General features: G+C 44.2%; 1 protein-coding gene across 1 annotated transcript in view; it reads left to right on the forward strand.

Moving 5' to 3' along the window:
* The window catches only part of KIF13B (kinesin family member 13B), a 201505-nt gene that overhangs the window by 118892 nt on the left and 70384 nt on the right, over window positions 1-12229 (forward strand). Inside the window, exons 16-21 of the mRNA XM_052645142.1 lie at window positions 725-915; window positions 1648-1858; window positions 2920-3082; window positions 6412-6558; window positions 7961-8110; window positions 8393-8521. Coding sequence (XP_052501102.1) covers window positions 725-915; window positions 1648-1858; window positions 2920-3082; window positions 6412-6558; window positions 7961-8110; window positions 8393-8521 — 991 coding nt within the window. The remainder of the gene's footprint in view (window positions 1-724; window positions 916-1647; window positions 1859-2919; window positions 3083-6411; window positions 6559-7960; window positions 8111-8392; window positions 8522-12229) is intronic.

Genomic DNA, 12229 nt, shown 5'->3' on the forward strand with positions numbered 1-12229 from the left:
CTTCTCCAGCACCAAAGTACAAAAGCATCAGTTCTTCATCACTCAGCCTTCTTTATGGTCCAACTCTTGCATCCGTACATGACTTCTGGAAAAACCATAGCTTTGACTGTATGGACTGTTGTCGGCAAAGTGATATCTCTGCCTTTTAATACGCAGTCTAGGTTTGTCGTAGCTTTTCTTCGAGGGAGCAAGCGTCTTTTATTTTCATGGCTGCAGTCACCGTCCAGAGATTTTGGAGCCCAAGAACATAAAATCTGTCACCATTTCCACTTTTTCCCCTTCTATTTGCCATGAAGTGATGGGACTGGATGCTATGATCTTCGTTTTATGCATGTGGCATTTTAAGCTAGCTTTTTTACTTTTTTTATTGGCACATGTGTCTGTGTGTTTTATTTCTACTACTGAAATATGAACTTCTGAGTGTAGTGAAAAGTGAAAGTCAGTCAGTTGTGTCTGACTCTTTGTGACCCCATGGACTATACAGTCAATGGAATTTTCCAGGTCAGAATATTGGAGTGGTAGTGGCTTTCTTCTCCAGGGGATCTTCCCAACCCAGGGGTTGAACCCAGGTCTCCTGCATTGCAAGCGGATTCTTTTACCAACTGAGCAATTGCCTTCTGTTTATAGTATCCCCTTGGCATCTGGCGGCTGCCACTATTTAATGACTGGAATGAACAAATGCATATCTTTCTTTAAAAGATAATACTCTTTTTTTCCTCTCAAGACTTAATTTGCCTAAAAAGAAAAAGAAAGCAGATCGAGACGATGAGGAGCCAGACATATCCGTGAAGAACGACAGCAGTTCTGAGCAGCTGGATGTTGATGGAGACTCGTCCAGTGAGGTGTCCAGTGAGATCAACTTCAATTATGAGTATGCCCAGATGGAGGTGACCATGAAGGCACTGGGCGGTAACGGTGAGCAGACCGGTTTTGCTTTTTAGAATCTTTCAGAGTTGCTGGACTGGTTAGAGGCATTTGCACTGGACGCTTTTTAAACATTAGCAAAAAGACATCTTCATGTTGTTGCTCTGTACTCTATTCTTTTGTGGCTTTGGCCTAAGTGTATTATAAAAGCTTACTCTTTCTGCCCTGATATATCAGCCACGCCAAACGGTTCTCGTTGGTAGAACTTCTCAGGTCTGAGACTTGACTGTCCCTGGCTTATTACTGTAGTGGATTTCTGGGGCGTTGCCTCTGTCTTAGGTTATGTGTAGACCTGCTTCTTCTATACAGAAGATAGTTTAGCAAGTATCTGACAGAATAGATAATACGGTTAGCAACTGGGAGTCAGGAAAGCTAACTGTCTTCAAGAATCTTACGTTATTGGTTTTTCTCTTTCTGACTGACCTAGACTCTTGATGACAGAATCCGGCTTCATCCACATCTCTACAAATGACCCAGTTTTGAGCCAGGCTCAAGAGTGAGGGGGTATCTGTATGCTTGTGACTGATTCACATTGTTGTACAGCGGAAGCTAACACAACATTGTAAAGCAGTTATGCTCCAATTAAAAAAAAAATTGAACAACTCACATTATTATTAATTGTTTGTGACGAACAACAATATAGAGCAGCATTTGATGTATATTGTGTTGCGCGGTTAACCTTTTGTTTGTTATTTGCCTTTAAAAAAAAAAAACCTTGTTTAGATCCCATGCAGTCAATACTGAACAGCCTGGAACAACAGCATGAAGAGGAGAAACGGTCTGCGTTGGAGCGCCAGAGGCTCATGTATGAACACGAGCTGGAGCAGCTCCGGAGACGGCTGTCCCCCGAGAAACAGAACTGTCGTAGTTCAGACAGGTTTTCTTTCCACTCCCCCAGCGCTCAGCAGCGACTGCGGCAGTGGACGGAAGAGAGGTAGGTGGATGGTAGGGCCCTTGCTACCCGTCACCTTTAACCCACCTGCGTAACATACAGAGGGGAAAAATCTAGACCTTAATTTAAACGTGAAGTATACTGTAAGTGTTACAGCTAAGAACCACTTGACCTTGTCTTTTTTTGCCCCCATTTTGAGGGGACAAAAGGGGGAATTACCCATTTATACTGAAGTATTTAAAGCCACCCCTCTGAGGTGCCACCTCATTTTCAGTGGGTGTAAATAGCTTTTGGATTTGAATAAACCGGTGTGTGTACTCAGAAGTTACACTTTATCGTTGTATTATACTTTAGGTTCTGAGGCGTGGGTAGATGGTTTTTTAAAAAAGGACAGAAAGAGAGGTGATAGATCAGGTAGGTAAAGCATGGTGCCAGTAAGATTCAGATTGCAAGTTTGATCTTTACATGGGCTGATGAGCATTGCGCTGAATGTCTTCGCCATGGTTACAGAGTGGACTTAACTAACCTCCTGCTCTTCAGGGTTTGGTTGGCAGACAGGCAGCATCTCTGTCATCTGGAGATTGACAGAAATGTAGCATTTCAGGTCTCCCACCCCCAGATACAGGCTTTCCAGGTGGGTCAGCGGTAAACAACCCACCTACCAACGCAGGAAATGTGGGTTCGATCTGTGGGTCAGGAAGATCCCCTGGAGAAGAAAATAGCAACCCACTCTAGTTTTCTTGCCTGGGAAATCACATGGACAGAGGAGCCTGATGGGCTACAGTCAGTCCATGGGGTTGCAAAGAGTTGGACTCAGGGACTGAGGATGCAAATATATTTAGTCAAAATCTTGAGTTTCTCAAGATTTCCAGGTGATTTGTATACACAGTCAAGTTTGCCAAGCCAGCCTCTGGAGCGTGTGCCAGCACTTGTAACGTGGCCCACATTTGGGTGCATGCACAGGGCAGTGCCGCTGATGTATTCCCTGTGTGCCAAAGACAGTCGTGAAGCTTGGTGCGCAGTTTGGCATCCATGTTTTCTGTGCTATATAATATTTCCATGTGCGGCTCTAATGGTTATCCCCTCCCCGTTTTATTTTAAAGAGAAGCAACACTGAATAACAGCCTGATGAGGCTGAGGGAACAAATCGTGAAAGCCAATCTGCTGGTGAGAGAAGCTAGTTACATCGCGGAAGAACTGGATAAACGAACGGAATATAAAGTGACCCTCCAGATTCCTGCCTCCAGCCTCGACGCCAACCGGAAGGTGAGGTTGCTGTCAATGAAACGACCAAAGATACCATTGTATAAAACAGCTTCCTGTTTCACCAGGGCTGTTTAAACCCTGGGAGCGGGGAGCTTGCCCTCATCCCCCCGCTATCATCCACAGTCTAGGTGGTTGGCACCTGTCTGCCTCTCTTGAACACAGTTACTTCCATATAATTCTCTTTGTGCATAAATGGTTTTATCTACTAGAAACATCCTCTTCCACTCCCATCCCCAGCTCTACCAACTTCTTTTTTTTTTCTTTTAAAATTTGGCTGTGCTGGGTCTTTGTTGTGGTGGGCGAGTCTCTCTCGTTGTGGCTCGGGGACTTAGTTGTCCTGGGACATGTGGGATCTTAGTCCCCTGACCAGGGATTGAACCCATGTCCCCTGCCTTGGAAGGAAAATTCTCAACCACTAGACCACCAGGGAAGTCCCTGTAGCAATTTCTTTTACTTAACTCCTATTTTCAGGTTTGTTTATTTCCGAGAAGTCTTTCCTGATGCTGGTTCGATCCCTTGGTCAGGAAGATCCCCCAGAGAAGGAAACGGCAACCCACTTCAGTATTCTTGCATGGAGAATTCCAAGGACAGAGGAGCCTGGTGGACCCTAGTCCAGTCCATGGGGTTGCAAAGAGTCGGATGCGACTGAGCGACTAACACTTTGACTTTCACACTTTACCAATAGAATGTTATCTTCTACTTGTCAATAGATGACATGGAAAAAATGTTCACTAGTGGTTCATGTGAGTGTCCAAGGTCACAGATTTGGTTTTTTTATGATGTTGAGTCACCAAGTCATGTCTGACCCTTTGCGACCCCATGGACTCTAGCCCACCAAGCTCCTTTGTCCGTGGGATTTCTTAGGCCAGAACACCCGCATGGGTTGCCCTCTCCTCCGGAGGACCTTCTCAGCCCAGAGGCTGAGCTCAGGTCTGCCGCCTTGGCAGCAGATTCTGTTCTTCTTCCCTTCCTTCTGCTCCTCTGCCATCCCTTCCTACCCTGCCCAAGTGTTCACTCTACCTGTAGAATGTCATCTTCCACTTGTCAGTAGATGGCATGGCAAAACTGTTCACTAGTTTCATGTAAATATTCAAGATCACAAAATTTTTTTTTGTATAATGTAAGAAGTCTAATAAAAGTATGGGGGAAGTTCAGTTCAGTCGCTCAGTCGTGTCCGACTCTGCGACCCCATGGACTGCAGCACGCCAGGCCTCCCTGTCCACCACCGACTCCCGGAGCCTATTCATACTCATGTCCATCGTGTTGGTGATGCCATCTCATCTTCTGTCATCCCTTTGTCCTTCCGCCTTCAATCTTTCCCAGCATCAGGGTCTCTGCTAATGAGTTGGTTCTTCGCATCAGGTGGCCTGAGTGTTGGAGTTTCAGTTCAGTATCAGTCCTTCCAGCAAGATCTCCTCTCCTTGCCATTTAGATGTTTCTTTCTTACATGGGTTTCTTTTATAGTTCTCGATCATGTTAGTACATAATTTTTGGTGGATTAGGTAGGATTTTGTATTCAGATATTCATTCCCTAGCTGGCTGAATATAAGGTAGAAGGGCCTTTACCATATGTGAGAGTTTGGTAATTTTTGAACTTCACAGTTCTAAGATCCTTTCTTCATTATGTAAATTCTGTTTCTTTGGAACTAATAATAGGCCAGATGTTAAGGCAACATTGAGTGTCAAAATTCTCTAAAGTTCTAAGCAGACAGAAGAGCTTTTTTAAAATTCTAATAAATCTCAGTTGATTAGTGATCCGCTAGATCCATCTCTCTGGGGGAGATACACAGAGGCATGTTTACTTTCCGCTCTGTGATTTCCAGAAGTTTAAATTTTTTTCCTACATAAAAGCACATTGTTGGGACTACCCTGATGGTCTGGTGGCTAAGATTCCACGCTCCGAGTGCAGGGGGCCCGGGGTTCAAACCTTGGTCAGGGAACTAGATCCCACATGCCTCAGCTAGAGATCTGTCATACCACAACAAAGAGCCAGTACAGCCAGATAAATTAATAAATATTTTAAAAAGCAGTAGAACCATATTATATTTTTAAAAAAGCGTGTTGCTTTTCTAAGCTGGGAAAAGTCATGGAGTACTGTTTCTTTTTTTCTGAGATGACATTCACACAGCATCAAGTTAATATTTTAAGGGGAACAATTCAGTGTCATGTAGTGTATTCACAATATTGTATACAGCCAGCATCTCTAGCTGGTTCTGTACTTTTTCATTTTGGTTTTAAAGTATTTTTTGTTTGTTCATTTATTTTTGGCTGTTCGGCTGTCCTCGTCGCTGCACAGCTTTTCTCTAGTTGCAGTCAGCTGAGACTGCTCTCTGGTTGCAGCGTGAGGGCCTCTCGCTGCAGTGCCTGCTCTTGTGGCAGAGCTCAGGCTCCGTAGCTGTGGTGCACGGGCTCAGCTGATTGCAGCGTGAGGGCCTCTCGCTGCAGCGCCTGCTCTTGTGGCAGAGCTCAGGCTCCCTAGTTGTGGTGCACGGGCTCAGCTGCTCCACGGCACGTGGGATCTTCCCAAATCAGAGACCGAACCTGTATCTCCTGCACTGGAGGTGGATTCTTTACCACTGAGCTACCTGGGAAGCCCTTTAACTTTTTAATAATAATCCAAACCCTGTGTATTTGGCAATTGGTATCACTTGTTGCGTGCAGATGAGTGAACAGGACACTTTTCACAATTTACTCTTTTAATCACTTGTGTTTGGTACTGCATTAAGATACTAGCCATTCAAAAAACTGTCATTCAGACTTTTGAAAGATTCTTAACCATTCCTTCCAGAAAACTCGCCCTTCTCATTCACTGCCTAGGACCCTCTTCCTCCCCACTGGCTCTCTTTGGTCATCTGATGGTCCGATTAAGACACTTCTGTTTTGGGCCAACCTCATGGAGTGAGGGGTCTTGGTTCCTCCACCAGGGATCGAACTCACGTCCCCTCAGTGGAAGCACAGAGTCCTAACCACCAGACCACCAGGGAAGTCCCCCAGTTAAGACATTTTTGACTTTCCGTTAAACGTGGTCTACTTTTCTGGGATTTAAACTTATATTTATTCTTAAAATTTGACTGCAGTTAGAGAGAAAGGATTATATTCAGCTTGTAAGATTTCTGGAAATTTTCGCACTGAACAGATTAGAGAACGATACGGTTTCCGGTTCAGCTGCTAACCTTTGACCGGTGGGTGTATTAGTAGGATGTCGGGGTTGATGCCCATGTTGCTGCTGACCTTTGACCGGAGGGTGTATTAGGAGGATGTCGGGGTTGATGCCCTTGTTGTGCCAGTTGTCTCTGTGTTTCACAAAGTCATTCTCACTCTCTTCCCAGCGAGGCTCTCTCCTCAGTGAACCTGCCATCCAGGTGAGAAGAAAAGGAAAAGGGAAGCAGATCTGGTCTTTGGAAAAACTGGACAACAGATTACTGGATATGAGAGACCTTTATCAGGAGTGGAAGGAATGTGAAGAAGACACCCCGGTAGGTTATTTGACAAAAATTACTGAGGTGATCGTCACAGAAGGAACCATGCAGGGATGAGTCTTATCCATTTTAAGGAAGAACTGTTCAGTTTTCCAAAATACAGTTTTATAAATAAAATATTTATTTTAATCCTGTAAATTATTTAGCCAGTCAAGAATTTTAATAACCTATTTTTCTGGCATCCTCTTTTGTTTTCTCCTCATTGGTGGTGTCTGGATTTCTAGTAGAATCCTCTGTGTTTTTTCTGGCTTCTGTTCATATTATGCATTTTTGAGTCCCATGGTTTTATTCAGGACAGAGACTGTCTTATCTCTTTTCCCACCTCAGCACATTTAACCTTGCAAATAATAAACCTACGACATCTGTATTTTTAATCGAACATCCATGGTGCCTTTATATTTATACTGTGAGGAACATTTTTTGAACACGATTTGATCCTAAAGTAAGTGCTGTAGATCTGAATTCTGGAACTCTCCCCTCAAATTGTAGGTCTGCTCCTTTAGGTCAGCCATGAGCTTATATCTATTTAAAATAGAAATATGAATTATTAGTATATTTTCAGTGCTGCTGGTCTCAGTGCCCCATAGAGTTGTTCATTTCCTTAGCCTCTTGTTTTGTAAAAGAAAGTGAAAGTGAAGTTGCTCAGTTGTGTCCGACTCCTTGCGACCTGTGGACTGTAGCCCACCAAGCTCCTCCATCCATGGGATTTTCCAGGCAAGAGTACTGGAGTGGGTTGCCATTTCCTTCTCCAGGGGATCTTCCCGACCCAGGGATCAAACCTGGGTCTCCCACATTGCAGGCAGACACTTTAACCTCTGCGCCACCAGGGAAGAGTGTTCGTTAGTAAAAATGACTTCTTATAGTTAGGTGGCATTTTTTTCTTAATTTCTTTTGTACTCCTCCCCTGTTTCAGCTCAGAAATGAAACCATACTACCAACAAATAACAAAACACAAACCACGCTCCTGTAAAGAGGTCACCTCTCATTAACAGCATCGTGTCTAATGTCTTGGTGGGAACAAGCAGAATAGATGTGAATGAGACATGAAGACTGGTTTCATTCACTCTGCTGTGTTTATAGTCAGTGTGTGTGTTGTCTATTTTCACAGCAAGGCTTCCTCATAAGGGAAAAGAAATGATGAAGTAATGAGGTGTTATTGGTATCGCTGTCTCATGCATGAAGGGTGCTGACCATCATTCTAAGTGGGAATGAGAATGTGTGTGTGTGTATGTGTGCGCGTGCGTGTGAGTGTGTGTGCACGCGTGTGTGCGTGTATGTCTGCATGTATAACACAGGGCTGTACTTCATCTAAGTTATCAGACTGTATCAAAAAGTGATGGGTTGAATTCTTCTGTTTTAAGTGGTCTTCTGAAGTTGCATGTTTCGTATCTCCTCAAAGGTGATACGGTCTTACTTCAGGCGTGCAGATCCATTCTATGATGAGCAGGAAAACCACAGTCTCATCGGGGTGGCCAACGTCTTCCTGGAGTCCCTCTTCTATGATGTGAAGTTGCAGTACGCCGTGCCGATCATCAACCAGAAGGGAGAGGTTGGTTCCCTCCTCGTGCCTTGTGTCCTGCAGAGGGCGGTTCAGGAGCACCCAGGGTGGCGACAGCAAACTGTCGTTAGCAATTTCCCGTCAGCAGCGAGCGCTGTCTGTGTGTTTTCAGTGCCCGTGTTCGCATACCGCTTGATGGTGATTATTCCAAGTGCTTGGAGGAAGAGTCACCGTTAGAGCCTGTTGCGTCGTCGAGCTGCCCTCTGCGTGACTCTTAAACAGGTAAAGGCCGAAATGCAGAGCAAGGACCTTCTTTTGCTCTCACTGCTGTAGGTGGCCGGCCGGCTGCACGTGGAGGTGATGCGCCTCAGTGGGGACGTCGGGGAGAGGATTGCTGGAGGGGACGAGTCCATGGAGGCCTCCTCGGATAAGGAGCCCCAGGAGAACAGGCTGGTGTGCATGGTGAGTCCTCGTCCCATTCAGCAGTAGTACATGATTTCAGAATGTTCCCTGTGAGGTTATGCAGTTATCAGAGATGGAAGCATAGCCTTGCTGACTGCATCTGTAATAGCCCACTGTAAAGAGATGGGCCAGACATGCCACCCTGTGAAAGACGAGTGCTTGGCAGTTACCGTTAGTGAAGCAGCATAGGAGAATACTGTCTTCCTCGGAAAGTGGATTTCTGTCACTGGGTAACTTAAAAAGGAAAGTAACAGTGAAAACGTAGTATGATTCCTTTATGAAAGAGATCAAACATACAGAAAACTAGTGAGCAGAGTGTCACTGACCCGCACTCATCCTCCTCCGGCAGCCATCAGCTCCTGCTCAGCCTTGTTTTGTTCATGTATATTCGCTGCTTCTCCACTGTCCCCTTCCCCTGGATTGTTTTGCAGCATCCCAGACATCGTATTTCATCAAGAATAGTTTCATATGCGTCTCCAGGAGAAAATTTTCCAAAAAACCCCCAGCTTAGCCAGGATATACCATACTCAAAAATTAATCCTTTCTTGACACCGTGAAATGACCGTCTCCCTTGCTTGTCTCGGTTGATGTGTCCCTTGTCTGTTCTGTGGTTTACTCGTCAGGCTCTGGCCCTTGTGCTTGCTCCCTCCTCTGCGTGTGTGCACCTTCTCTCTCATCTTACGCTTTGCTTAGTGTAGAAACTGGGTTGTCATCTCGCGTGGTCTCGTAGTGTGGGTTTCGCTAATTCTTTACTGGGTTAGGATGTGCTTGCTGTGAACTGGGAGCTAGATAGAAAGGTGACATGGAGAAGAGGAGTCAGGATGACATTTCACAGGGAGAATGAGGTGTCTGCTTCCATCAGGAGGCACGTCGTGCCTGGTTTTCTTTGGGGAGTGTTTGCTGTCATGGATGGTTATCACCTAGATATTTCATTAGGAGTTAGAAAAGAACAACACTGTGATTCTATCATCCCTTCATTTATTAGCTGGAATTGTGCTACAGAGTGCATCTTTCTGTCCAGTATCGTGCTCGTCACAGATAGTTTTTATCAGAGAGGCAGGATGAATACACCATTGTCTCCCTTTATTGACTGCTTTTAAAAATAAATGGTTTTCCTTCTAATATTCAAAACTGACAAGCGAGGGTTTTTTCGGTTTGGGTCTTCTTATCGTTATATAAACTCTTGGGTTTAAATATGCTTGATATGCTGTGATCTCTTGTATTTATTACCTATGTCGAGGCTCGAACAACCCCATCTTCGGCCTAGGGGAGCCTCTTCAGTGGGCTCCCGGGCCCTTTGACACGACCCTAACCCGAGGCCGTGCCAGCCTTCTTGCCCTGGCCTCGTGCAGGCCGCACATTTTTCCACCCCAGACCTGGAACCAGCCATTTCTCCAAGCAACTGGATTCCTTCCAAAAGGAGGTGGTTTTTAGAGACCATAGTCTGATGCGTAATAGCTTTTTGCGTAAAAGGAAGACAGATGAACGATGCGACAATAAAATATTTGTGGACAGAAACGAGAGAAACCTGTTTGGGGACACTGAAGGTATCACAGATGAGGCATTCCCGGGTGGCCGGTGGGAAAGACTGCGCCTTCCAGTGCAGGGTGTGTGGGCTTGATTCCTGGCCAGAGAACATGTTTTGGGGCCAAAAACCAAAATGTAAAACAGAAGCAATATTGTAACAGATTCAGCAAAGACTTAAAAATGGTCCACATCAAAAAATCATAAAAGATCACAGGTGTGAGTATTATTGGCCCTTAAAAGAAGACTAGATTTATTGTTCTGTGATAAAAAGTATGTACATATTAACATATTGATCATTTTAATTGTATTAAATAAAATCAGTATATTTGAAACTTCAGACAACTTCATTGTCTATCTCCCTACATTTCTGGACTGTACATTTGGAGCAGCAGCAAGTCAAAGTCTGTGGTTTTCTGCCACCTGGTGGTAGTTTAGGTTTCTGCATGCAAGACCTTGAACCTGTGTTCTAGATAATCATTCCTGATTTTGTTTATTCCCAGTACTCTTTATTCCTGGCAGTCTCATTCTGAGAAGTTGCCTGTGGAGGAGAGTTTAGCATATGAAATCTTGCTTTGTTATTCATTTCCATCTTGAGATTGATTTCTAAGAAGGAAAATTAGCTTTCAGATGGAATTCAATCACAAAGAAGTTTGCACTGAACGTTCATCCAGTCAATGCCTGGTAGCGTTTTCAGCCATTGTGTTTCATTGGTATGGTTAGTTCTCACACATCTGTCATTAGGCAGCTGTCCTGTTTTGTACAGAACGAAAACTCAGCCTAAGAAAACTAAGGATTTAAGTAATTTGTTTAAAAACAAAACTTAAGAAATGGCAGAGATTTATAATTAGATCTGTGTCCTCCAGAATCTTGCAGTCTTCCCAAATACCACATTGCCTCAACTTAAAGAATATAATAAATATTTTAAACACTTAATGAGAAGGGGACAGTTTTTAAATGAAAATTTTAATGAAAAATTAATACCAATCACTCTATTTGGTTTGGACAAATCGAATGTGTTGGTTGATCATCTTCCAGAGCCTGGGGATTGCCCTCTAGATGTTTCACAGTCTTGTTGCCATCATAGGGAAACTGAATGGTAAGAATCCTCATCCGTTGCTTACCCATCACGTGCCTGGTAGAGAAGAAAATAATCATTTGCTTTGCATGGTCTTCTGTGTCATTATTGATACTTCCTGAAACAGTAAGACTTATATTTGTGGTTATGAAACTATGTAAACCTCTGCCACATATTCAAATCTGTTTTTGTTAAATTTACTCATGGAAGGTTTAGAGTGTATCATACAGCGTGCAGGAAGTGACCAAGTGAAGGGTGTGAGTAAGTGCTCAGTGCGTAGTCTCATGGAGGTTGGCCTCATTGGTTATAAAGTCAGAGTTCAGTTTGGCTTAGTTAATTTTAGGCTTTAGTCTCCTTTGTGGTTGGAAGGGTTATGCTGTCACGGCTTATCACAGAGGCTCCCACTTAAATACCGACCTGCTGCTGCCTGCCGGAGGACGCATGTAGACTGCGGGCTGCTTTAAACCTATTCTAGGAGTTTCTCCTGGTCTGGTTTTGTTTGGGGCCGATTAAACACATATTCTAGTTTTATGTAGCTGTCACAAAACCCTACACCCCTGAAGCCCAGGGCATGTTTCCTTTGACCCAGCTCTCCTCTCTGAATCTGCACAGAAAACGCATCAGCAGTTGTTGGTGCAAGAGAGTGGTTAGTGGGCGCGATCTTTCTTCTCCTCCATTCACTCTGCAGATCTTCAAAGCATACGTTCCTGATGCTTCAGATTTTCCAAAAATGCTTTGGTAGCAAGTAACATTCCAGTTGAGAACCTTCCTCCTTTTCATACACTAAAATATCAGATGAATATTTTTCTGCATATTTACTGCTTAATAGTGTGCCCACTGTTTTCATTCTTCATTCATCTTTCTTAACAATCCTGTGTCCTTGTGCTGTATCCGTAGTTGGCCAGGTTTATGAGGTTAAGTGGTGTTGATATCTGAGAACTTTCTTCTTAAGATGGCGATATAGGAAACTAGAATTGAAAATGTTACCGTTCAGCCTGTAAAAGCTGTGAGATGTCCACTTGCACACAGTCTAGATCATTGCTATCTTAGGGCTGCTGCTGCGTCGCTCCAGTCGTGTCCGACGCTGCGACCCCAGAGACGGCAGC

This window comes from Budorcas taxicolor, chromosome 8, assembly GCF_023091745.1.
Source record: "Budorcas taxicolor isolate Tak-1 chromosome 8, Takin1.1, whole genome shotgun sequence".
Classification (NCBI taxonomy): Eukaryota; Metazoa; Chordata; class Mammalia; order Artiodactyla; family Bovidae; genus Budorcas; species Budorcas taxicolor.